At 47.3% G+C, this 27,204-nt stretch overlaps 1 protein-coding gene across 1 annotated transcript; it reads right to left on the bottom strand.

Moving 5' to 3' along the window:
* Window positions 1–2,715: 2,715 nt before the first annotated feature.
* On the bottom strand, window positions 2,716–23,689 carry LOC146356424 (uncharacterized). The gene is made up of 5 exons (XM_084832623.1): window positions 23,448–23,689; window positions 21,991–22,158; window positions 17,932–18,123; window positions 15,879–15,926; window positions 2,716–3,118 (listed from the first exon to the last, which is right to left on the bottom strand). Exons 1-5 carry the CDS (start codon window positions 23,682–23,684, stop codon window positions 3,110–3,112), a joined length of 654 nt encoding a protein of 217 aa, XP_084688749.1. The 5' UTR covers window positions 23,685–23,689; the 3' UTR covers window positions 2,716–3,109.
* Between the last annotated feature and the right edge of the window lie 3,515 nt (window positions 23,690–27,204).

Below are 27,204 nucleotides of genomic sequence, written 5' to 3'. Positions count from 1 at the left end.
ATGGGGTTGCAATCCTCAACATTTTTCCTCCTAGCACCATTGTTTATAATACAAGAACTGGGTTATAGGGTAGCCATGATAAGGAGAGAACAGAAGAGAACAGCAGAGAACAAGATATACAATTGTATGACCTTTGACAAGATAAGGAATTCCTGTGTCTCGTCAGCTTACAACAATATATTCAAGGGAGAAAGAGCTCAGCAAGAACATGAAGCATGAGACTGCATGAGGCTACTTAGTCTGACCCCCGATATGGCTGCTACAGTGGGTGAAGGATTGCAGCCTTAATTATTTATTTATTTAATTAATTAATTAATTATAATAATATTTCTTGGCCACCTTTCAAGGCAGAAGCCCTCCAGAGGCAGTTTCCAACAATAAAATACATAAAAAGCAGTTAAATTATTAAAAGTGATAAAAACATAAAAACAATTAAAGCCAACAATTAAAACAACAATTAAAACCAACAATAAAACCAACAGTGATTTTTAGTAGCAGCAGTAGCAGTCATACTAATATTAGGCCAAGGTAAAATAATATGTTTTCAAGGCCTTCTTAAAAGCCTTGGTGTTCCATGATATGCAGCACTAAACGAGTGTCATGGGAAGGATCTAATCTCCCATGTTTAGGATATCTATACATATGTTGTTGCTGCTGTTGTTGCTGTTTTCCTATGTGCGGGTCTGAGAAATAAGCAGGAGTTACACAAAATAATGGAATCTGAACAGGTAATAAGAGAGCTTACTGCATGTACAAGGCTCTCCCCTGTCCCCTCCCAGACCATTCCCAGTTGTTGATTTAACTTTTTTCATGGCTGCTGGGAAGCAAAACACTGGCCAGAGTTCCAGCTGCCTGCCATCTTCATTTCCTGAGAATGCCTCTGGCTGGTTCCATGTGGTAGAGAGAATCAAGGGGTTGGCTGGGGCAGCAGAGTGATTTGAAGGGCTGTGTGTGGGTCAGCCCCTTCATGGATTCACTGCCTTGTTGTGGCGAAGGGGCTTGCAAAACTCAGTGAAGCCATGAACTATGCCATGCAGGGCCACCCAAGATGGACAGGTCATGGCGGAGAGTTCTGACAAAATGTGGTCCACTGGAGAAGGAAATGGCAACCCATTCCAGTATTCTTGCCAAGAAAACCCCATGGAACGTATCACAAGGCTAAAAGATCAGACAGAAATTTGGAGGAGAAGAACAGATCAGTAGGGGAGGGGTGGTGTGTGGGGTTCAAGAGAGAGAAAGTGTATAGAAGGAGAGAGGGTGTCACACACAGACAGACAGACAGACAGAAAAACAGGGAGAGAGAAAGCGGTGCCCAGGAGAGAGTGGGGCTGGGGTAAAAATGGAGAGAAAAAGGGGTGCCTGGGAGTGATCCTGGGTGGGAATTGGGTGTCAGAGGGAAAATGGCAGGGGGTAACACACACACACACACACACAGAGAGAGAGAGAGAGAGAGAGATGGTCTATATACAAATGATTGTATGCAATAAAATGGATCCTCTTTTACATGAAATCCCTGCACACAAACCACCAACAAATCATTCACAGATGACATGTGTCTTCATGGACTGAAGCATACAAATCATGGGTCCAGTATTTCCAGCACTGCCATGGCACAAAACATGGATCCGAGGCATGGATCCAGTCCTCGTGACTTTTACAAGGTATCCCACTCACAAGCCACCATCAACTCATGCCTCACCTATGTGTCCACAGATGTGTTCTATGATATGGTGGTGGCTTCACTAGAGTCCCATGCAGATCCATGAGGACAGGAGCAGGACAGGACCAACTGCAAGCTTGAGGGGGACCAAGTGTCCTCTGCTGAGGCCCCTCCTCTGTCGGTGGGCCCTGGTGGCCTCCCCTGGCTGTGGTGGCAGCACTCCAGGAAGGGCTGCCTGGGCTGGACACCCTGTTAATTCCTCACAGTGACCCAGAATGACCCTCTGATGGGGACATTATGGGGAATTAGAAGCTGGCTAGATCCAGCTGCCTTGCATTGCCCAGAGTTCTGGCTTAGAAAAGGACATGAAGGAGGCTCAGGGTAGGCATCAGCCATGAGCCCTGTCATAACAGTGGGGCCCTGGCCATTGCCCATGGATGCCAGTGGTGGTCATGACCCTAATTTGCACTCTCTGCTGACTGTGAAATGTCTGGAAGGCAAACATGACATACCTCTTTCCCAAACATGCTTATTCTCAGTTTTGATTAATGAGACTGTTTTACGCATGAAGGGAGCAAAATTGGCAGCCACCATTTTTCTTTGATGGTTGTCAATCCAGGGTTATCCAGCCACAGAGGGGCAATTGGGAGGGCCGCCATAGGGAGCAGGGCTGAGGAACTGCCACAACTATGTCCACTTTTCTGTACATCACAGATGGGGAACATATGGCTTTCCAGATGTTGTTGGACTGCAACTCCCATAAGTCTTCAGCATTGGCTATGCTGGCCCAGACTGATGGGACTTGCAGGTCAATGCTATCAGGAAGCCTAAATCTTCTCTACTGTGGGTATACGTTCTAAAAGATTTTCTTGAGGTTGGATCTTTTGCTCATGTTTCTTTCATATAGGTCCAGCCATGCTCCCTTTCACTCCTTGCCCACCCATGTCAGAAGATGGAGCATCATTGGTGAGTTGTCACAAACATGTTTTTCTCTAACTCTGTACCTGCACCTTGAGCCACACAGAGTCCAGTTGCAGAGAGGACGATAATCAGAAACATAGTGATATATTTTTATTCTTGACAAAACTCAAGAGAGCTTCCTGGAGATTCCCTTTGAGACCAATGAACTGAACATCAACATCATGGGCAATGTCAGGTCAGTTCTTGCACTGAACCTGAAAAGTCTGGTGCATCAAATAGCTCCTGGGCAACCAAGAGCTGACTGAGATCTAGGGCAGGCTGGGATGACCATGCCTGTGTCGCACGACAATAACCCCCCTCCCTTGTAGCTCAGAACTCCTTGTATGTATAAAGATACTGCAACCTCCATCTTGCAAGTCTTTCTGGCTTCTTCTGATTAGCTGTCTGTGGAGGTGAAGGGAACAGGGAGGTGTAGCAAGCAGGAAGACCCAGAATGGTATCACTTCTTTTCCTGCTTCTGCTTCTACCTCATGCGGCCTGCAAGACGCAGAAGAGAAAATGTCCTTGGAATATGATTGGAAAGGGAGCACCCAATTATTACTGGCCAGGAGACTGCATTCTTAGCAGAATTATATCTTCACAATATTTTAAGTCCGAACAACCTTACATCTTTTCTGAGTCCCCTTTAACCAGGCTTGATCCGTAAGTAATGATGACTGAATGCTTCCCAATGCATGTAACTCTTATTGTCCCCATTCACTGGAGATCATCCATATTTCCTGCAACCCCATGTGATACCAGGAAAATCATTCTCCCTGTTTTTCCCGGGTTGTGCCATTTGAGGGAGAATTTGGAGCATCATCAACATTAAGGCTACATTTAGTTTGGTACAAACACATGTGACGGGATAATTCTGGCTTCCTTGCATTGTTTCCACTACAAGAAGAAAAAGGTCCCTTTGGTATTAAGCCCTGTGACTGTAGCTAGGCTGTTTCTTTCTTGGAGATGGTCTAAACACAAATGTGATTGCATAGGTCCCCTTCCATCCTTAGCATAAATGCCTATTATAAGGTAGCAAATATACTGTAATTGGATGGATTTGAGTTGCAGCTATTCTGTAGCAAAAAGAAGCAAATGCATCATGGTGCAATTGAACGTTTCAGAAGAGGATGAATGCTCAGGTGGTGTTTCTCGGTGTGAGAATGGGTGTGTTAGTTAAAAGTATTTTCCTGTGATATTTTGGGGGACAAGTGATTCTGAGATTGTGTCCTTCTGTGACACAATCTCCTGCACAATATTAAAAAAAATAATGTCCTATGTCTGACAGAACTATTGCAATGAGATGAAGATTATATGATATGCATACGGTCAAGGAACACCTAATTACTTTGAATGAGTTCAAATCTCCAGGGCCAGATGAACTGCATCCTAGAGTCATAAAGGAACAGGCAGAAGAACTCTCAGAACCGCTGTCTATTCTCTTCGAGAAATCATGGAGGACCGGGGAAGTGCCAGATGACTGGAGGAGGGCTAATGTTGTCCCTATCTTCAAAAAGGGTAAAAAGGAGGAACCTGGGAACTACAGACCAGTCTGACATCAATCCCTGGGAAAATTCTGGAGCAGATGTTAAAGCAATCCATCTGGAAGCACCTTGAAAACAATGCCGTGATTACTCGAAGCCAACATGGATTTGTCAAAAACAAGTCTTGCCAGGCAAATCTGATCTCATTTTTTGATAATGTCACCTCCCTTGTAGACTGTGGGAATGCTGTAGACATCATATACCTCGACGTCAGCAAAGCTTTCGACAAAGTGCCCCATGATATCCTGATGAGCAAACTAGCTCAAAGTGGGCTAGATGAAACAACGATCCGGTGGATCCACAGTTGGCTACAGAATCGGACTCAAAGAGTGCTTATCAATGGGACCTTCTCAAGCTGGGGAGAGGTAACGAGTGGGGTACCGCAGGGCTGAGTCCTGGGCCCAGTGCTCTTCAACGTTTTTATTAATGACTTGGAGGAGGAGGTGCAGGGAATGCTGATCAAATTGACAGATGACACAAAATTGGGAGGGATAGCTAATACTTTGGAAGACAGAAAGAAAATTCAAAGTGATCTGGATAGACTGGAGCACTGGGCAGAAAACAACAGAATGACATTTCATAGGGATAAATGCCAAGTTCTGCACCTAGGAAAAAGAAACCAAATGCACAGTTACAAGATGGGGGATACGTGGCTCAACAACACTACAAGCGAGAAAGATCTTGGAATTGTTGTCGATCACAAGTTGAATATGAGCCAACAATGTTATATGGCTGCAAAAAAGGCAAATGGTCTTTTGGGCTGCATTAATAGAAGCATCGCTTCCAAATCCCAGGAAGTACTAGTTCCCTTGTACTCAGCACTGGTTAGGCCTCATCTGGAGTACTGTGTCCAGTTCTGGGCACCGCACTTTAAGAAGGATGCAGACAAACTGGAGAGGGTTCAGAGGAGGGCAACAAAGATGATCAGGGGACTGGAAACAAAGCCCTATGAAGAGAGACTGAAAGAACTGGGCATGTTTAGCCTTGAGAAGAGAAGACTGATGGGAGACATGATAGCACTCTGCAAGTACTGTTGTCACAGAGAAGAAGGCCAGGATCTCTTTTCGATCATGCCAGAGTGCAGGACACAGAATCATGGGCTCAAGTGACAGGAAGCCAGATTCCGGCTGAACATCAGGACAAACTTCCTGACTGTTAGAGCAATACGACAATGAAGCCAGTGACCTAGGGAGGTGGTGGGCTCTCCCACACTGGAGGCATTCAAGACAAGGCTGGACAGCCATCTGTCAGGGATGTTCTGACTTGGATTCCTGCATTGAGCAGGGGGTTGGACTCGATGGCCTTGTAGGCCCCTTCCAACTCTACTATAATTCTATGATTCTACCACCACCAGTACCAGAGGCAGTGAGCCTATGTACATCTGTTGCTGGGAAGATGGGAGGGAGGGTGCTGTTGTACTCTTGTCCTGCTTGTGGGTTCCCGGTCGATAGCTGGTTGGCCACAGTGTGAACAGAATGCTGGACTAGATTGACCCTTGGTGGCTTGGCCTGATCCAGCATGGATCTTCTTATGTTCTTATGTCATGGAAAATTTTCAATGCATATTAAATGGGAATACATTGGAACAGGTTAATGAATGTAAGTACCTAGGTTTTTATTCCCAATATAATCTTAAGAAGAACTTAGAATGGGGGTTGGACTCGATGGCCTTGTAGGCCCCTTCCAACCATACTATTCTATGATACTACTATTCTATGAATGCAAAAAATGCACTCAGTCCTGCACATTGAAGTCCATCTGCTGCCGTTTGTTTTTATTACACCCATGGTGGTCAGAGAGTTCCCCTTGCCCTCAGAGTATTCAGAGCTAAGTCACTGAACCAGGTATTATACGGTATCCCTGGATGGATCAAGTCAACAAATTCTTTTCTGGAAAAAGTCCAAGCACTTTTCTTGCATCGTATTTTGGGGGCACCTAATTGTGGAGAATATGCAGCCATGAATCTGGAAACAGGTGTAGGATTTCTTGAAACCAGAGCGTGTGTTGCCCATGAGCAGCTGTTTGGCCACTGTGTGAACAGAATGCTGGACTAGATGGACCCTTGGTCTGATCCAGCACGGCCCTTCTTATGTTCTCGTGTTAACAGGTTTATCCTCCATCTACTGATGTCCTCAAGGACCCTGCTCTACTGTATTTTGAATACATGAAAAGATATCATTCACTGCTATGAGGGAAAGAAAAGCATTGCCTTTGTGGGGCTTTTGTTTTGACACTCGGTGGGCTGGCTGACTTGACCTGGAATCTCCACTGACAAGCCTGGAAGCTCCACTGACAGAGGACCCCTCTGTACTTCTTTCAATAAACCAGAGGAAGAAGGGCTGCCCCACAAATACAATCCCCCTCATATACTGTACGCCACACCTATCATAGTGACAGGCATTTGGTGTGATACTCATAATTCAGGTTAATACATACCTTACTTTCATCCTGGAAACAAAACAATACAAAAGACCATTCTCTTCATTTTCTCTCTAGATCAGTTATGGCTTTGCTGCGCATATTCTTAATGATAAAGCTCCTTTCTCTTTTGTCTACCGGATGGCCCCGAAGGAAGAAACCCAGTACCCTGCGGTCATCCAACTGCTCCTATTTTTTGGATGGACATGGATTGTTCTCTTTGCGCCAGACACCGACAATGGAGAAAGGTTCATGGGTGCCTTGACTCCCCTGATGACCAGTGGTGGAATTTGTGTGGCCTTCTCAAAAAGGCTACCACGACAAATCATACACATAAGTGAACTTTCTGTCATGTGGAGACAAGTGAATGTAATTGTTTACTATGCAGACTCTCACTATGTCTGTGTTCCAATTTTATGGATACAAGTAATACTTGAGAAGGATCAAACTGGGGCAAAAGTCTGGATCACAACAACATTTCAGGACCTCAACTCACACTTGTCTCTGGAACCTGGTCACTTTCGGTTTCTTCATGGTTCACTGTCATTTACAATGAAGACCAAAAAAAGGACCAAACATGACTACTACCATCCATTTTCTGTTGCTTTTTCATGGTTTTAGCAGAATGCCTTCCACTGTTTACATTCAATGCATGGTTTGTCCATGAGAATGTGGACAAGATACACAGAGAAAGAGAAACTGGAGATGTTGCCCCAGGAGGAGATAGAGAGAGCCCTGTCTCAAGATAGCTACACTACCTACAACTCTATCCAAATCATGGCTCATGCTTTTGAATGCTGCATATTCATCCCAAACCAAGCAGATATTGATGATGAGTGCAAGAGACAGGCTGGAACATCAGAGGCTGCAGCCATGGCAGGTATTCAATTTTTCTTGACCCGAGTTATTACCGAACAAATGTATTTATTGATAGGGATGCATCTCATATGGAAGAGATATGGAAATTGAAACCCGTTTTCCACCCACCATCTAGCAATAGTAGAGTACAAGTCTTTGAAGAATTAATTCTGGATGAGGTAAAGGAGATTGATAAAAAGACTATGAGGGTCTGGCACAATTTCAATAGACAAAAAACAACAGCCTTAACCAACTTGAGAAGGAGGGAGGATGTAGTTTTCAAGCCAGCTGACAAAGGGTGCAGTGATCATCTGGGGCATACAGGGATATCTCACAGAGGTGCAAAGATGACTAGGGATCATAACACACTATGTTAGTGTGATCCATCTGAGAGGGTGAACAAGGAAATAGTCCAGATGCTAGATGAGGGACTACTGGAGGGTTTCCTTGACAAGAAAGACAGAGGGGAGAACACCAGTGTTTTATTTTCTACCTAAGATTCACAAATAGACTGCTCCAGTACCAGGTTGCCCAATTATCTCAGGAAGTGAATCCATAAGAACCCCTATTAGAAGGTGTAGATTATTCCCTTAAACCATTTATTCCTCAGATATAAGCATACATTAAAAATATGGACCCCTTTTTTAAACTTCTTGCACACAGTGACTTCAGATGGTGAAGAAGCCTTATTATACACAAATGTCCCCCAGGAACAGTGCATGGCAATTATAGAACTGACCTTAAATAAGAGAGAGGATCCATTCTGGCCAACTAGCATTGTACGTTCTCTAGCAGAGTTAGCTTTGAAGGAAAACTACCCCCACCCACATGGCAGCAGAAGTACTTCTGGCAGATATCAGGCACAGCTATGGGTTGCACGTCTGCCCCTGAGCTGGCCAGTCGTTTAATGGATTGGTTTGAACAACAACGGCATATTTTGAATGATGAGAACCACTTCTTCATTCCATTCATGCACAGAAGAACTATCTGGATGACATTTTTCTGATTTGGAAAGGATCAGAGGAAGCCCTTTTAGAATGTAGGGATTACATCAATGGCCAGCATGAGACCCTCAGATTTGGTATCAGTTACGAGAGACAGGAAATACATTTCTCGAATGTCAGAATATTGAAAAATGACAAATCACTTAACACTCACTCATGTCTTCAGGAAATCAACAGATGCACATTCCTTTTTCACTTATGACAGCTTCTATCCAGGAAACATCAAGGAAAAATGGGCTTATGTTCAAATGATGAGGTTAAGAAGGAATTGCAGCACAGTGACTGATTCCTGTAGACAAGCCAAAATATTAATGGGCCAGTTTGAGAAGAGGGGTCATCCAAAAAGAATGTTGAAACAAGCCATATACAGGGATAAGAACACAGACAGGCAGAATCACTGAATAGTAGGGTTGGAAGGGGCCTATAAGACCACAGAGTCCAACCCCAGGACCTACTGCAGCCTAAGGCAGGGAGACAGAAAAATAACCATGTGGTGATTCCTCTTACATATGATAGCTATAAAAGCCAAGTCCAATAGATACTACTGAAGCACTAGCATCTGTTATCTGAGATTCCAAAATGTAAAGAAACCTCTCTTTCCATACAAACAGGCATGAGGCTTGAGGGACATGTTAGTCCATAATTGCCCAAAGAAACAAAGTCATTTCATTCTGTTGGGTGGTATTTTAGATAAACTCAGTGATCATTTTCCATGCAGCCACTGTAGTGTGTGCAGCAACCGTGTTAAGATAACAGTTTGTTAATCCCTAACCATATAGATAAGAGAAAATACATCTTGAAAAAATGTGTTTAATTGTAACATGAAAGGTGTTATCTATCTTATACTAAATGTTGGTTCTTTTCTCTGTCATTCTAGCTCCATGCATTCGTAAGAGAAGGACAGCTTTCTATATTTCCATGGACGGACTGTCTTTGGATGAGAATGGGGAGCTGGTAGCCGACTTTGATATCGTGAATTGGGTGCTGTGCTGTTTCCCAACAGGTCTCATGGTAGAGAGGAAATTGGGGGTGTGAAGAGACAGTCATCCCTTGACATGAAGCTCACCATTAACCCGGAAGCCATTGTGTGGCCCAGGAATTTTAATGGGGTAGGGGAAAAGGTTTGTTAGTGGTAAATGTTTTGAAAATCAAATATGACTAAAAAATATAGGTTAAAAAACAGGTAATAATGGAACATAAAACATCAAGTTAACAGGGCTGGATGTGCCTGATGTTGCCTGATCCCGGAACCTAAGCAGGGTCAGCCCTGGTTAGTACTTGGATGGGAGACAGCCTGGGAATCAGGCTTCCTGCACTGAGCAGGGGGTTGGACTCGATGGTCTTGTAGGCCCCTTCCAACCCTATGATTCTACGATTCTATGATATCACCTGCACAGTTAAGCACAATAGCATTCAGATTGACTGAATGCATATATTTTCAACTCCTAACAAAGAAATTTGCTTTATATGTAACAGAAGACTTGAAATCTGACTGTTAGCAGTTTTAGGGTATGTATGTATGTATGTATGTATGTATTTATATTTATTTCATTTCTATACCACCCAATAGCTGAAGCTCTCTGGGCGGTTCACAAAAATTAAAACCAAGCAGCACACAATAAAACAATTTAAAATATATAGAACATTAAAACCACAATATAACAATACAACCACAATAAAACCTAGCAGCAGTGCAGGAGTTTAAAATACAGATTTAAAACAGCAAAGCTAAAAGTCTAGAAAGCTAAAATGCTAAAATGCCTAGGAAAATAAAAAGGTCTTCATCTGGCGCCGAAAGGAATACAATGTAGGTGCCAGGCGAACCTCACTAGGGAGCTCATTCGAGAGCTGGGGTGCCACAGCAGAAAAGGCCCTCCTCCTAGTAGCCACCCACCTCACATCCTTTGGCAGGGGCTCACGGAGAAGGGCCGCTGACGATGATCTTAAGGTCCGGGCAGGCACATATGGGAGGAGGCGATCCTTCAGGTACCCTGGCCCCAAGCCGTTAAGGGCTTTGAATGTTAACACCAGCACTTTGAATCGGGCCCAGAAATGGACTGGCAGCAAGTGCAGCTGAAAAAGTACTGGAGTAATATGTTATGGTAGCTGTTTCATTGTAGTTTGTAATTTCTGTTATTTGAGGATTGTATTTTTGTTTGTTTCATTATTTTACTTTGCATCTTTCAGTTCTTTATGGTCTCTGTCCATCACACATATCGTTCAATATAACTTCTATAACTGAGGAATTTTGGGCGGGAACTCTTCTCCACATATCCCTAACAGGTTTCCGCCTATTCCCTCAGTTCTCTTTCCGCTGCCATTCTGACAACCTCATTGGGAACTTCTCTCATTCCTCGCTGTTGTGTTCTTGTATGAAAAATAACAACTTGCTGATGTGTTCTTTCTTCTGTATTGATCTTTCTGTCATTGTTTTGAATGATCTTTGCTGAATCAAACAAGCAGCCCAGAAAGGCTTCCCTGCCATGGTCTGGTGCATCAATACTGCTTCCCTGAAACCAGTGCCTGGGGTGACTTGGTGTCACTAGGACTAGAGATCTCACGGGGCCCTTTCCAAACTCTATGGTTCTTGTCTATCCACAGAAATACATCTAACACCTTTTCCTGGATGCTCCTTCTCTTTGTTGCTAGACTGTGCCTCGTTCCAGGTGCACTGAGAGCTGTCGCCCTGGATATGCCATGGAGATTCGAGAAGGAGAGCCCCCTTGCTGCTACGCTTGTGCGCCATGTGTGGAAGGAACAATCTCCACTCAGGAAGGTGGGTTACTTAAGAGGAAAGGGTGGTCCCTTGGGAAATAAGCCAAATAACTTACTCCACCAAAGAGGCCTGGATACACTATTCTCTCTTGATTCTCTCTTCTATTCCTTGCAGCTTTTCTTACCCTGATTCTAAGATCCCTCCTTGGCAATGAGGCCCTGGGTTGAATCTCCTCAACCAAGGAATGTTTGACTCTCTCTCTCTCCCTGCCCAACTACAGATCGTTATTTCCTGACCTCTCCCACATCCACATCTTCATTCCAAATGTAATAGAATACGGACTGTTCTCCGTGTACTATTGATGGTAGTGATGCTGAAGTCACTCCCCTTCTTCTCAGATACAGATCATTGCACCAAGTGCCCAGCAGATCAGCATCCAAACAAGGACCAAGATCAGTGTGTCCATAAGGATGTAATTGTTCTTTTCTATGAAGAACCTTTGGGAAATGTCCTGGCTTCCTTTGCACTAATCTTGTCCTTAACCACGGGCTTTGTGTTAGGGATCTTCATCAAATTCCTGGACACTCCAGTAGTCAAAGCCAACAACCGGGACCTCTCCTACATTCTCCTCATCTCCCTCCTGCTTTCCTTCTTGTCCTCATTCCTGTTCATTGGCCATCCAAGCAAAGCCACTTGCGTTCTTCGACTAACAGCTTTCAGCATCATCTTCTCAGTTGCTGTTTCTTCCGTGTTTGCCAAAATGATCATGGTGGTGTTGGCCTTCCTGGCCACAAAGCCAGGGAACAAGATGAAGAGATGGCTGGGCAAGGGTCTTGCAAACACCATTGTAATTTCTTGTTCTAGTGTCCAAATTGTCATCTGCACCATCTGGCTGGGTATGTCTCCACCATTCGCAGACTCTGACATGCACTCCCAGCCTGGACAGATCCTACTGCAGTGCAATGAAGGGTCTGTCACCATGTTTTATAGTGCACTTGGCTACATGGGCTTCCTGGCCACCATCTGCTTGATGGTGGCTTTCCAAGCCAGGAAGCTGCCTGCAGCCTTCAATGAAGCCAAACTGATCACCTTCAGCATGCTGGTCTTTTGGAGTGTCTGGGTGTCCTTTGTGCCCTCCTATCTGAGCACGACCCCTTCATGGAGCACTGCCTTGTTGTGGCGAAGGGGCTTGCGTAACTCAGTGAAGCCATAAGCTATGCCGTGCAGGGCCACCCAAGATGGACAGGTCATGGCAGAGAGTTCTGATAAAATGTGGTCCACTGGAGAAGGAAATGGCAACCCACTCCAGTATTCTTGCCAAGAAAACCCTATGGAACGTATCACAAGGCTAAAAGAGATGACGCCAGAAGATGAGCCCCTCAGGTCGGAAGGTGTCCAATATGCTACTGGGGAAGAGCAGAGGGTATTTCCAAGTAGCACCAGAAAGAGTGAAGCGGCTCGGCCAAAGCCGAAAGGACACTCAGCTGTGGATGTGTCTGGTGGTGAAAAGAAAATCCGATGCTGTAAAGAACAATATTGTTTAGGAACCTGGAATGTAAGATCAATGAATCAAGGTAAGCTGGAGGTGGTCAAACATGAGATGGCAAGATTGAACATCGACATCTTGGGAATCAGCAAACTCAAATGGACAGGCATGGGCGAATTTAATTCAGGTGACCATCATATCTACTATTGTGGGCAAGAATCCCTTAGAAGAAATGGAGTAGCACTCATAGTCAACAAAAGGGTGGGAAAAGCAGTACTGGGGTACAATCTTAAAAATGATAGAATGATCTCAGTACGAATCCAAGGCAAACCATTCAACATCACAGTAATTCAAGTCTATGCCCCAACCACTGATGCTGAAGAAGCTGAGGTTGATCGGTTCTATGAAGACCTACAACACCTTCTAGAACTAACACCAAAAAAAGATGTCCTCTTCATCATAGGGGATTGGAATGCTAGGAAGTAGGAAGTCAAGAAATCACCGGGATAACAGGCAGGCATGGCCTTGGTGTACAAAACGAAGCAGGACAAAAGATAATAGAGTTTTGCCAAGAGAACATGCTGATCATAGCAAACACTCTTTTCCAACAGCACAAGAGGCGACTCTACACATGGACATCACCAGATGGTCAATATCGGAATCAGATTGATTATGTCCTTTGCAGCCAAAGATGGAGAAGCTCCATACAGTCAGTCAAAACAAGACCTGGAGCTGACTGTGGCTCAGATCATGAGCTGCTTCTTGCAAAATTTCGGCTTAAATTGAAGAACGTCGGGAAAACCACTAAACCGTTCAGGTATGACCTAAATCATATCCCTGATGAATATACAGTGGAGGTGAGGAATAGATTTCAGGGATTAGACCTGATAGACAGAGTGCCTGAGGAACTATGGACGGAGGTCCGTAACATTGTTCAGGAGGCAGCAACTCAATCCATCCCAAAGAAAAAGAAATGCAAGAAAGCAAAGTGGCTGTCTGATGAGGCTTTACAAGTAGCTGAGGAAAGAAGGGAAGTGAAAAGCAAGGGATAAAGGGGAAGATATACCCAACTGAATGCAGAGTTCCAGAGAATAGCAAGGAGAGACAAGAAGGCCTTCTTAAATGAACAATGCAAAGAAATCGAGGAAAACAACAGAATGGGAAAGACTAGAGATCTCTTCAAGAAAATTGGAGATCTCAAGGGAACGTTTTGTGCAAAGACGGGCATGATAAAGGACAAAGAAGGCAGGGACCTAACAGAAGCAGATGAGATTAAGAAGAGGTGGCAAGAATACACAGAAGAACTATACAGGAAAGATCTGAATGTCACTGATAGCCATGATAGTGCGATCACTGAACTTGAGCCGGACATCCTAGAGAGTGAAGTCAAGTGGGCCTTAGGAAGCATTAGTAACAACAAAGCTAGCAGAGATGACAGTCTTCCAGCTGAACTATTTAAAATCCTAAAAGATGATGCTGTTAAAGTGCTGCATTCAATATGCCAACAAATCTGGAACACTCAACAGTGGCCACAAGACTGGAAAAGGTCAGTTTACATTCCAATTCCAAAGAAGGGCAATGCCAAAGAGTGTTCAAACTACCGCACAATTGCGCTCATTTCACATGCCAGCAAGGTGATGCTCAAAATCCTACAAGCTAGGCTTCAGCAGTATGCGAACCGAGAACTACCGGAAGTACAAGCTGGGTTTAGATGAGGCAGAGGAACTAGAGATCAAATCGCCAACATTCGCTGCATCATGGAGAAAGCAAGAGAATTCCAGAAAAACATCTATTTCTGCTTCATTGACTACGCTAAAGCCTTTGATTGTGTGGATCACAACAAACTGTGGCAAATTCTTAAAGTGATGGGAGGACCAGACCACCTTACCTGTCTCCTGAGAAACCTGTACGAGGGTCAAGAAGCAACAGTAAGAACCAGAGATGGAACAACCGATTGGTTCAAAATTGGGAAAGGAGTACGACAAGGCTGCATATTGTCACCCTGCTTATTTAACTTATATGCAGAGTACATCATGAGAAATGCCGGGTTGGATGAATCAGAGGTCGGAATTAAGATTGCTGAGAGAATTATCAACAACCTCCGATATGCAGACGATACCACCCTAATGGCAGAAAGCGAAGAGGATCTCAAGAGCCTCTTGTTGAGGGTGAAAGAGGAGAGTGCAAAAGCTGGTTTGAAACTCAACATTAAAAAAACTAAGATCATGGCATCTGGCCCCATCACTTCCTGGCATATAGAAGGGGAAGAAATGGAAGCTGTGACAGATTTTACTTTCTTGGGCTCCAAGATCACTGCAGATGCTTGCTTCTTGGGAGGAAAGCTATGGCAAACCTAGGCAGCATAGTAAGAAGCAGAGACATCACCTTGCCAACAAAGGTCCGTCTAATCAAAGCTATGGTTTTCCCAGTAGTAATGTATGGCTGTGAGAGCTGGACTATAAGGAAGTCTGAGCGCCGAAGAATTGATGCTTTCGAAGTGTGGTGCTGGAGAAGACTCTTACGAGTCCCCTGGACTGCAAGGAGGTCAAATCAGTCCATCCTAAAGGAAATCAACCCTGAGTGCTCATTGGAAGGACAGATCCTGAAGCTGAAGCTGAAATATTTTGGCCACCTAATGCGAAGAGAAAACTCCCTGGAAAAGACCCTGATGCTGGGAATGACTGAAGGCAAAAGGAGAAGGGGACGGCAGAGGATGAGATGGCTAGATAGCATCACTGATGCAATGAATATGAACTTGAGCACGCTCCGGGAGAGAGCACAGGACAGGAAGGCCTGGCGTGCTATGGTCCATGGGGTCACGAAGAGTCAGACACGACTGAACGACTGAACAACAAATCTGAGCACGAAGGGCAAATATGTGGTAGCCATGCAGGTCTTCTCTATCTTGGCTTCCAGTGCTGGGTTGTTGGGCTGCATCTGTATTCCCAAGTGCTACTTTATTGTACTGAGGCCTGATCTGAATACAAAGGAGCATCTCATGCCAAAAAAAAATAAAGATGGGAATCCCACCCCCACAACAATCTGGATAAGAATTGCATGTTCTGCTGGTGGCAAAAGAGTTATAGAACATATCCAGAGTCTGTCCCATTCTCATGGATTGCTGGTAGATCCAGAAATAGAGGAAGGTGTTCAGAGTGAAGAAGGGGAGCCCTGGAAGAAATACCTTTTTTATCCTGCTCCCCATAGAATCACTCTGTCATTGATTCTCTTACCTTTGTTAGATGAGGACAGGTAGAGACACCACTGTGACCGGTGGGCACCTGTTGAAATAAAATAAAATAATAAAAGCTCTGAATTGGGACGTGTTCCAGAATATTTTGAACTTCGAGATATTTTGGCTTACAACTTCCATCATCCCGCACCAACGGTGATGCTGGCCCATGCTGGTGGGCATTGTAGGCCAAATCATCTGGAGGGTTCATAAGTTCCCCAGCCAATGATTCAGAAGTTCTGCAGGGCACCATGGGTGGTCTTGAAACAGGGACTCAGGTGGCAGGAAACAAGCACCTTCCTGCTCTAGTCAGCCTCGAGCCATGTAAGGGGAGGGAACTGCTGGCCTGGTCTCAGCTGTGTTGCTGCTGCAGCAGCACCCATGCAAAGGGGCAGAGAGGATCACTCCAGTCACAGCCCAGCAGTGATTAAGTGGCCCACGGAGCCAACAGGGTCCCTCTGCTGACTCTGGCCTGGCTCCTGAGGCTGAGCAATTCATGCAGAGTGAGCTGCTGATTCTCCTGCTTGAGCCCCTGAGGGATCAGCCCTTTTCCCCAGGGTCACAGACTCCTTCCCAGCATTCTTCCTTCGACTCTGGGTGACCTTGAATGCATTTCTTCCTCTGAAGAGAGGGAGGGTGGCAGGAAAACATCCCCTCAGGCCCCCGGTCCAGCTGGACTGTCCCTCCCTTCCTCCACTGGGCTTTCTCCATCAAGCACCTTGTAGGCTGGATCCTTATGAGTTTTTTTGTTTTAATATTGTTTTATGAGTGGATCTTTAAAATGAATTCTTACTTTTCTAACATGCAGCGGGATATAAGTAACTGTAAAAAAGAAAGAAAGAAAGAAAGAAAGAAAGAAAGAAAGAGAAGCATCCTTTGCGAGCGGAGATGGGTCAAAGAAGACGCAGACAACAAGCTTGGATTGAAAATTGGGCCACATTTATTGAAATATTTGCAAAGGGGTAACTAGGATGGGCATCTAACTGTGTCAGCGGCTAGCTGACACTTCTAGGGCGAAAACACACCCAGCCTGAGGGGTGGCGGCGATCTCGCCATCCCTCCGGACTGCCCCTTGTGACCGATGATATAGACTGTATTCCCTTACAGGACACACACAACCCGCTTAACAGTGTGACGTAGGCAAAAAAGGCTCACAGTCCTCAGCCAATCTGGCTGTGAACCAAAAAATTCCTACATGGCTCCCAAAGGGGCAAAACCCACACTGCTAAGGGGAGGGTGGGAGGGAGCTGTGTCGCGCCAAAGAGCTGAGATAGGGAGGGGGGTCAAGTTTAAGACAACTCGGCCCGCTCCTCCCTGACTGGTGGTGCGACTGGGGTGAACCAATCAGAGGCCCATACGTCTTATCACCCTACCCGCCCGCAATGCCCCCCCCTTTCAGCCAGACAAGCTGGCGCCAGGTAGGGCATTTGCGAGCAGAGATGGGTCAACGAAGACGCGGACAACAAGCTTGGATTGAAAACTGGGCCACATTTATTGAAATATTTGCAAAGGGGTAACTAGGATGGGCATCTAACTGTGTCAGCGGCTAGCTGGCACTTCTTGGGCAAAAACACACCCAGCCTGAGGGGTGGCGGTGATCTCGCCATCCCTCTGGACTGCCCCTTCTGGGGGAGATAGACCTTCCCGTGTCACCCCCAACCCGGTGCCGCACAACACCTGGGTGAGTGAGTAGGGTTGGTCTCCCAGGCAACACTTATCCTCCCGCCGAGCCGCACAACCCATTCGAGGGGCCTCAGACGTCACCTGTCACCATAAGGTGCCTCTGTGTGCACACCATCCCTACTCCCTTTCCTGTTTTGCCCGTCCTAGCCGCCACAGGAGTCACAAGCCTATTGCTTGTGAAACTCCCCCCACCTGCGCAGAAGAACTTGCCGCAGGCCCCTTTGCAGATCGGCCAAAAATAAGTCATTGCCTATGTCTGACAGGTGGACGCCGTCCTGCCTGTAAAGCTCCCTCCTAGTCCAATGGATTCCTTGGTGGTTGATATAACCATCACCATGCTCTGACAACCCACATGCCAGTTCTCTGTTCACCTTGCACCGGGCCTGTTCCATGGCCGCATTGCTCTGCGCCCTCCACATGATTCTCGGGAGCACTGAGGACCATAATATGGTCACCCCCGGCCAACGATGTCGCATTGTCCGCAGATCAGCCAATGCTTGCTCAATCAAGCCTTTTCCAGGCTTGTAGCCCAGGTCGTTCCCTCCTAGGTGCAGCACCAGGACCTGTGGAGGGAAAATGACCAAACCTCGTTGAAAGAGTGTGGGAAGAAGACTGTCCCATCGCATACCCCATCGGCCGAGCCATTGAATTGCCACCTGTTGGGGAAACTGCAGCCGGGATCCGAAGGCCGACGTAGAAGCTCTGCGGGCAGCCCAAAAAACCATACTGTGCCCACAAATGAGCACCCGTACCGGCATCGGTCGAATCCCATCTAAATAAAACATTGGGGAAGGCGAAGAGAATCATCATGAAGCATCAGGCAACTTGCGAATGTAAGAGCGGAAGGCCCTGGAGCGTCATCTCCCTACCGCCTTCACTTGCTTGGAAGAAAAGCCTATGGCAGCTGCCGTAGAGGCTGCCCCAATACAGAATGAGTGAGTCCCAAAACAAGAATGCCCCAGACCCAGTGTGGTCAAGGCTAACTTAGTGACTGCCCAAAATTAGAACTTTGTCAGTGGTGAACCGTCAGCATGGCAAAATAGGGGACCCTCCTTTGCCCCGCGATACTCAATGAAAGCCTGCAAGGCCCTGACAGGGCATAACTCGTCAGCCTGGGCCTGGTTAAGGGTCACCAATGCTCCCTTGCCTGACTGATCGGTTTTTGAACGTCGAATATGGAGGTGAATCAGGTTAGAATGGATCAGGATATCGGAATACCTCAAGGCCCTCCCGGTGGTGTCGGATTTGGATGCCCAGACCAGTTCTGAAATCCTAAGGGCCCCAAAAAAGGCTGTTAAGGCCGCAGCGTGAAAGAGGGAGGCTTCGTATGGAGAAGAGCAAATGGAGGGCCACAGTGCCCAAAGCCCTATAAGAATAGCTGGCGACAAAGGATGTCTGGAGTCTGGCGGGGCGGGAGACATCCGTGCCCAGCCTTGCACAGCCTTCCTGATTTGGAAATCTGAGGTGGAGTCCTCCACCCCTCGCACTTTGGCCCAGAAGGCCAAAGAGGCGAGCTTCCTCGAAATGGTCCTAGCAGATAGTCCCTTATTATGCAGATGTACACAGAATTGTAACAAGTGGTCCACAGGTAAGGGCCACACCTCCTGCAACTGCAGTCCACACCTGAAGGCGCTAAACTCCCTACCTGTTCTCTCGTAGGCAGCTCTAGTGCTGGGGGCTATAGAATTCAGGATAGCGTGTTCGACGTGAGAGCACCAATCTCCCACTGTTCGTCTGGCATGGGGTCTGACAGCGGATGTGCCCACGGAGCCAACGCACGGAACTGGTCGATCTGGTTTCGTGACAAAGCATCGGCTACAGGGTTCCCCAGACCCGGCACGTGGCGGGCGCGTAACCATATGTTGTGGCGTAGGCATTGGAGGGTAAATGCTCTAACTAACTCCATAACCCTTTGGTTTCTGGAGGATAAAGTATTAATGACGTGCACTACCGCCAAATTGTCACACCAAAAAAGAGCGACAGCGTTGGCCATCAATTCTGCCCAAATATGTACAGCCACATAAATGGGGAAGAATTCCAGGAAGGTGAGGTCACGACAGATACTGCCGGCAGCCCAGCTCTCTGGCCACTGGCCCCGGCACCACCGGTCTTGCCAAATTAGCCCAAAACTAAAAGTGCCAGCCGCATCCGAATGGATCTGCATGTCGGCTCGTAGAAGTAACTCACGCCTCCAAAAGGAGATGCCGTTAAAGTCTCTCAGAAATTTAAGCCATACCCGCAGGTCCATGCGCATAGCGGAGGTGACTCTGGTGCGATGATGCGGGAGTCGAAGACCCCGCATTGCCCAGCTGAGCTGTCGCAGGAATGCGCGGCCAGGGGCCACTACCCTACAAGCGAAATTCAAATGGCCAACTATCTCTTGGAGGGCTCTAAGGGAGACTTTACGAAGGTGCAAGATGGATTGGATCTTATTCCTAAGTATCAGCAATTTATCAAGAGGGAGACGAGAACAATGTGCGAGGGTATCGAGCTCGATCCCTAAGAACGTCAAAGTAACAGCTGGGCCCTCTGTCTTCTCGTGTGCCAAAGGGACACCTAAATCTGAGGACAGGGATATGAATGCCTTAATCAGGTCAGAGCATTGACTGCCGTCCCCGGGTCCAGCAAACAAGAAGTCATCCAAATAGTGGATCACATCGCCGCAGCCCATCTTATCCCGTATCGCCCATTCCAGAAAGGTACTAAATGTTTCATACATGGCGCAAGAAATGGAGCATCCCATAGGGAGGGCGCGGTCGATGTAAAATTTGTCCTGGAAGGCAAATCCCAGCAAATCAAAATCCAGAGGATTGATAGGCAAAATGCGAAAAGCGGATTTGATATCACATTTGCCCATCAATGCCCCGCGGCCCAGGGTTCTTATCATGGCTACTGCAGTGCCAAAGGAAGTGTAACGCATGGAACATAGGGAATCTGGGATTTCATCGTTAACAGACTGACCTTTGGGGAAAGAGAGGTCATGAATTAACCTGAACTCACTGGGCGATTTCTTGGGGATAATTCCCAAAGGGGAAATCCGCAGGTTGGTTAGCGGGGGCGAGGAAAAGGGGCCGATGACCCAACCTGACTGAACTTCTTTGTTAATTTTGTCTTGCACCAAGCGCCGCATGCTAAGAACAGACCGGTGGTTACCAGTCAAATACGGCTTTCGCAGACCCATAAAGGGGATCCTGAAACCCAGTGTAAAGCCGCGTTCCAAGTAGATCGCTGCCCGACGATTTGGGTAACGCCTTCGAAGTTGAAGGAGCGGAAGAATCTTAACTGGGCTGGGGCCCTTTGTGAGGGGGAGGGTGCCCACCGCCATGTTTTCTGCCACCACGGCCATCCCTTGGGGAACCTCTCCAACCTCTGGCTCTCGGGCAGGAGGAGCAGGAGTGTTGACCGCCACAAAGAGAGCACTCGTGCCGGAAGTGGCATGGGTTTTGGGAGCAAGAACTTTTGGAGCTGAACTCCCAGTACAGCCAGCGGTGTTGAACCCCTGGACCCGCAATAGGCCTAACGGGTATTGCGGGCGACAGCTTGGCCAGGATGTGGCCGCTGTCGGACCTGTTGCCGAAGCCTGGCCTAGAAGGGGTCATGAATTGGAGCCAAAGGTCCTGGTCCTTCAGATCCCAGCGCATGGAGGGATCAATGGTGGCCCTCCTATGAAAGGCTTCATCATAGGCCAGCCATGCACTCCCTTCATATTTGGTGTAAGCCCTGTATATTATGTCAAGGTATTTGGTGAGAACCCAAGCCCTCTCAGGGAATCTCTGTTGGAGGATGCCAGTGTAAATTAAAAACCCTGGCAACCAGTTCGCCCAGGTGAGAGGCACTTTGCGGGCTTTGCTCCGCTCAGAATCTCGGTCACGGGTCCTATCTTTATCGCTGGGTTCGGGCCATGAAAGAGCAGGGCAAAGACATTGGTAAATTCACCCTGCAGAATCTTTTCTCTGGTGGCAATGGTTAAATGAAAACCAATAGGGTAGGAAGTAGCACCTGTGGGCATAGATCCTCTACTCAGGTTGGTGCATGGGTCAACTGAGGACAACTGTGGGCCTAGGAGAGGAGGAGATAGGGAAGCCAGGGGGTCCTGAAAAGAACCAGCGGGCCTCTGCCAAACACTGGCGGGGCGACGTTAATTGGATGAGGCTAGAGCAGTGGCGGAGCTGACGTGGTGGCATCTCCTGCTAAGGGGAATGAAGCTCCAGGCCCCACTGAATTAGGTGGGCTAGCCACCGGAGCAGTTGAGCTGAGAGTTGAGGCCGAGGCAACGGGCTGGGGAGTACTAACTGGGGAGGCTGAAGTAACTGAAGGAAGTGAGAGAGGGGGAACTGGGCCACCCTGAAGAGTAAACCACAGCAACCAACCCCATGGGGTGATTTGCCCCATGCCCGGCCATGCGAATTGAGGTGCCAAAGCAGTCTCACCTGTATCAATCGTAGGTGTGCTCTGATCCCTAGCTGGAAAAACCGACGTTGCTGCTTGTGCGCCCAGGGAAGATGAGGCCACAGAAGGGAGGAGCTCCACTGAAGGCGGTGCGCCTTCTGGAAGAGCCAAGGAAGAGGAGGTGGATGCCTCAATAGCGTCCAGACGAGCTGAAATAGAAAGGAGCAACGAGCGTTGTGTCTGCTGCCACGTTCGCTTAGGTTGGACCGCTGAGGGTTTTTGGGGCCTGGCTGGGGGAGGGAGAGGTATCCCCGAGGAACGTTCAGCAGCTTCCAAACGAGAAAGACTTGATGACAATACCGGGTCTGAGTCCTCATCAGACTCAGAATCAGGCCTTGGCAGCAGCCTTTTGCGGAGGGGGGAGGGGCCCTCCCCTTACCTTTCTTACCCCCTTGGCCCTTCTTGGGAGGCATGATGCAAAAGGTAAGTTAAGCTTAGCTGCTATTGGAGAATAAGCAAGTGGGCACCCCGGGCAACAGGCAGCTATCACACAATCTTCACAGTCAGCGGATACGCGTTCCAGACCAAGAGATTAAAGCTTAAGAGGTGCAGCAAAGTTTTTTTGTTTTTTTTTTAGAAGGAAACGCGCTTGAGCGCGGGCACCCTCAGCTGAGGGCGCCCTAGCTCAGGAGGTGCCAAACAGGCAGCCGCGGCTACTTGATCGTTTAAGTAATTAAATATTTTATTTATTTATTTATTTATTTGGGGGGGGGGGAGATGCCAACAGGAGAATAGCAAGGCACTGGGGGGGAAACACTTAGCCCCTGGCCCTGCCGCCAGACTCCCCTCCCCACCAGGCAGTCTAACCTGTTGAGCTGGGGGGAGGGGGAGGCAGGCATGCAGCTGCCGGGACAGCCGGAGCCGACAAACGCGGGTGCTGTGCTCAACGCACGCCGCTGCCGCACCTCACCACCACCAACGCCTCTGAGGCCCAGCGAGGTAAGCAAAAGGCCATGCCCAGCGGAGGCCGGCGGAAGGCGAGCATGTCAGACCAATAGGCCGGCCGGCAGACAGGCCAGGAGCTGGCCAGCCAGCCGGCCAGCCGGGCAACAAAAAGGGTGGGCGATTGAGAGACCGGGCGCGTGGGTGAGCGAGCGAGCGAGCAGGCGGGCGAGCGGGCGGGCAGGCAGGTAGAGGAACGAGGGGGTGGGCGATCGAGCGGGCGGGCGGGCGGGCGAGCGAGGTGATTGGGGGGGTGAACAAAGGCCGAGGGGGCAGGCGGGTGGGCGCGCGCCGCCCCACCCGGACCCCCGGGAAGGGGTAAGGCGCCTCACCCAGGCATGCAAACTAGGAGCCGCGGCCAGCGTTTAGACCGCGAAGAAGAGAGATCATGTGCTCGAGCACCGCTACTGCGCCGCCAGCCAAACCGGGGCTGCGGTGGGCGCTCGAGGAAAGGAGCCGGCAGGGAGGGAGAGAAGGGGGGTGGACACAATATCACCAGTAAGGTTGGCTCTCCTGACGGCCAGCGGGCGCCGTCCCAGAGGGAGCGGCGCCGGAGCACACGAGACCCCCCGCGTGTGTCGGTAACTCGATAGCCTCGCGTGAAGAGAAGCTTTGGCGCGCAGAACCATGCTGAGTCCAGGTGGCTGGAAAGACGATGACGAAGCCGGTCTCCAGCAGGCGAGAATCCCTCGTCGAATCCAGGCGAGTCTTTAGTTCTGAATAGCTGCATCATGCCAAAGAGCTGAGATAGGGAGGGGGGTCGAGTTTAAGACAACTTGGCCCGCTCCTCCCTGACTGGTGGTGCGACTGGGGTGCACCAATCAGAGGCCCATACGTCTTATCACCCCACCTGCCCGCAATGCCCCTCCCCCTTTCAGCCAGACAAGTTGGCACCGGGTAGGGCATTAGTTTTAATTCTGTTTCCAATAAATAATAATATAAACACATGAATAAATAATAATAAATACATTGTAATAAATAAATGAAGAAATACATTTCTCACAAGGAACAATCCTTTGGTTTAATGTTGTTCCTGATAAAAAACAGAGATGCTACATTACCTGCTCTTTCAAACAGCAAATGCCAAGCAAAAACCCTGACCCTCATAGCTTAATTGCATCATAGAATCATAGAATCATAGAATCATAGAATCATAGAATCATAGAATCATAGAATCATAGAATCATAGAATAGTAGGGCTGGAAGGGGCCTACAAGGTCATCGAGTCCAACCCCCTGTTCAATGCAGGAATCCAAGTCAGAGCATCCCTGACAAATGGCTGTCCAGCCTCGTCTTGAACGCCTCCAGTGTGGGAGAGCCCACCACCTCCCTAGGGAATGGGTTTCAGTGTCGTATTGCTCTAACCGTCAGGAAGTTTTTCCTGATGTTCAGCCGGAATCTGGCTTCCTGTCACTTGAGCCCATGATTCCATGTCCTGCACTCTGGCATGATCGATCAGTCTATCCAGATCACTTTCAATTCTGTTTCTGTCTTCCAAAGTATTAGCTATCCCTCCCAATTTTGTGTCATCTGCAAATTAGATCAGCATTCCCTGCACCTCCTCCTCCAAGTCATTAATAAAAACGTTGAAGAGCAATGGGCCCAGGACTGAGCCCTGCGGTACCCCACTCGTTACCTCTCCCCAGTTTGAGAAGGTCCCATTGAGAAGCACTCTTTGAGTCCAATTCTGTAGCCAACTGTGGATCCACCGGATCGTTGTTTCATCTAGCCCACTTTGAGCTAGTTTGCTCATCAGGATATCATGGGGCACTTTGTCGAAAGCTTTGCTGAAGTCGAGGTATATGATGTCCACAGCATTCCCACGGTCTACAAGGGAGGTTACTTGATCAAAAAATGAGATCAGATTTGTCTGGCAGGACTTGTTTTTGACAAATCCATGTTGGCTTCGAGTAATCACGGCATTGTTGTCAAGGTGCTTCCAGATGGATTGCTTTATGATCTGCTCCAGAATTTTCCCAGGGACTGATGTCAGACTAGTCTGTAGTTCCCAGGTTCCTCCTTTTTACCCTTTTTGAAGATAGGGACAACGTTAGCCCTCCTCCAGTCATCTGGCACTTCCCCTGTCCTCCATGATTTCTCAAAGAGAATAGACAGCGGTTCTGAGAGTTCTTCTGCCAGTTCCTTTATGACTCTAGGGTGCAGTTCATCTGCCCCTGGAGATTTGAACTCATTCAAAGTAATGAGGTGTTCCTTGACCATATGCCTGTCAATCTCAAGCTGCAATCCTGCCCCTTCAGCCTGTACTTCGCCTTTGCCAGGGGGGTCATAGACCCTCTTTCGGGAGAAGACTGAGCCAAAGTAGGAAATGAGCACTTCTGCCTTTTCCTTGTCATCTGTTATCATTTTACCATGTGCTCTCTCGACCCTTGCCCTTCAGGGGTAATAAAAGTAAACTGGGGGGCAGGATTGGGGCAGCATATTTGAAGGCTCTGACTTCCCCTCTCAAGGAATGAGGCATAATCTCTCCGTCTTTCTTTTTAAACAGCAAATGGATGTTTATTTCCTATTTATTTGCAAATGATTGGATGTATTTATTTTTTTCCACACTACCCAATAGCTGAAGCCTTCTGGGTGGTTCACAAAAATTACAAACCACAAATAGAAGATAATAACAATGGAAATTTAAAATTTTTAACATACAATTTGTGTTTTGTTTTGTTTTTAATTTAATCCACGAAAACAATTACAGTAAGATACTAGAGCTGATAAATAAATATTCCACAGTATTCCATGCCATCCCTGGGAATAGAGGGCAGTCTTAATCTCATGCTGAAAAGATGACACTGTTGGTCCCAGGCGGATTCCAGTGGGAAGTGCATTCCAGAATCAGGGGGCTACCACTGAGAAGGCCCTCTCCGCTCTCCCTTGCTGTCACTGCCTCAGATTCCCTCAGAGGAGGCACACAGAGGAAAGCCCTAGATATTAATCGTAGTGTCCTGGTAGGTTCAAGTTGAGACAGGCCTGAGAATTTGCAAAAGAAGGATGGAACAGATTTAACAAAATCTGTACATCCCTTGCTAAGATATTGAGTATGTTTTCATGGTTTTTGAATGGCAGCTGGTTTTTCTCTCATTCTAGCTTCATGCTTTTTTAAGAGAAGTCCAATTTTCTAATGCTTCTGTGAGCAGACTGTATCTGGATAAGCATGGGGAGCTGGGAGCTGACTTTGAATTTGTGAACTGGGTGCTGTTTCCCAATTTGACTCGTGGCAGAGTGAAAATCGGGAGCATAAAGACACAAGGATCCACAGACAGAAAGCTCACTATTTACCCAGAAATCATGGTGTGGCCCAGGCATTTCAATCAGGTAGGGGGAATGATTAGTGTCATATTTTGGGCTTGTGGTATCTGTTAAACTCTAATAAAATGTGGTTAATACTAGGGCTGTGCATCACTTCAGTGCCAAATCTGAATACCGAAGAGAATCAGGGTGCTTCGGGGCTGCCTCGGTGAGATCCAAAGTGGATCAGACTAGCACCGAGGTGGTCTGAAGCGAACCAGGCCATCTCCAAAGTGTCTCGGTCCACCTCGGAGATTCAGAGCTATTCTAATGACTTCTGAAGCCCAAACAGCCTGTTTCGAAGTTTATCAACTTGTGAAAGATCAGGGAGGGGGAGAGGAGGAGGAGGAGGGAGGGAGGGAGGGAGAGAGCTTTGGGGAATGGCAATTCTAGTAGCCAGATTAGGGCTGAACTTAACCGAGCAGTCTCCAATTATTGGCAGTGGTGGAGAAGGGGGCACGGGATACTGTATATATTGGAAAGATCAGCCTGTGTTTGTTTCATTGCAAGAGAGAATATTGTTAGAGGTGGTGGTTAGGGAGAGCTGTGAGAATTGGTTAGTTAGTTGGATAGATCTATAATGTGTGTGTGTGTGTGTGTATGTGTTATACTGTAGCTTTGTTCTCCTTATTCTTTCCCACACAGCACTTTTCAATTCAATGTTCCCTTTCTTTCTTTTCTAGATTATTTATTTTAAAAAACCCAAAACATTTAAAAAGTGCTTTAGTTTCTCCTCTCCTTGCCTTGTTCATTGCCACCCCCACCATGCTAAATTATTCAATCATTCTTATTCATTTCCTTTTCTTTCTTTCTTTCTTTCTTTCTTTCTTTCTTTCTTTCTTTCTTTCTAGATTAGTCATTAAAAACAACAAGGAGCAAGGTTTAAAAAGTGATTTTCAACTTTCCCCCCTAATTTTTCTAGTAGATCCTTTAAGAATGTGTGTGTGTGTGCG

The sequence above is a fragment of the Heloderma suspectum genome, chromosome 2 (assembly GCF_057233095.1).
Source record: "Heloderma suspectum isolate Gila_16-S chromosome 2, 16-S_ref, whole genome shotgun sequence".
Lineage (NCBI taxonomy): Eukaryota > Metazoa > Chordata > Lepidosauria > Squamata > Helodermatidae > Heloderma > Heloderma suspectum.
This window is presented reverse-complemented; position numbering and strand designations above follow the sequence as displayed.

Excerpts from the sequence above, each read along its gene's own strand:
- LOC146356424 (XM_084832623.1), bottom strand. The coding sequence starts at position 23,684 with ATGATGCAGCTATTCAGAACTAAAGACTCGCCTGGATTCGACGAGGGA. Across the intron at positions 18,124-21,990 it reads CACACCTACGATTGATACAG|GTCCTGGTGCTGCACCTAGG; the intron begins GTGAGACTGCTT and ends TTCCCTCCACAG. Across the intron at positions 15,927-17,931 it reads TGGAACAGGCCCGGTGCAAG|GTGCCCACCGGTCACAGTGG; the intron begins GTGAACAGAGAA and ends TTATTTCAACAG.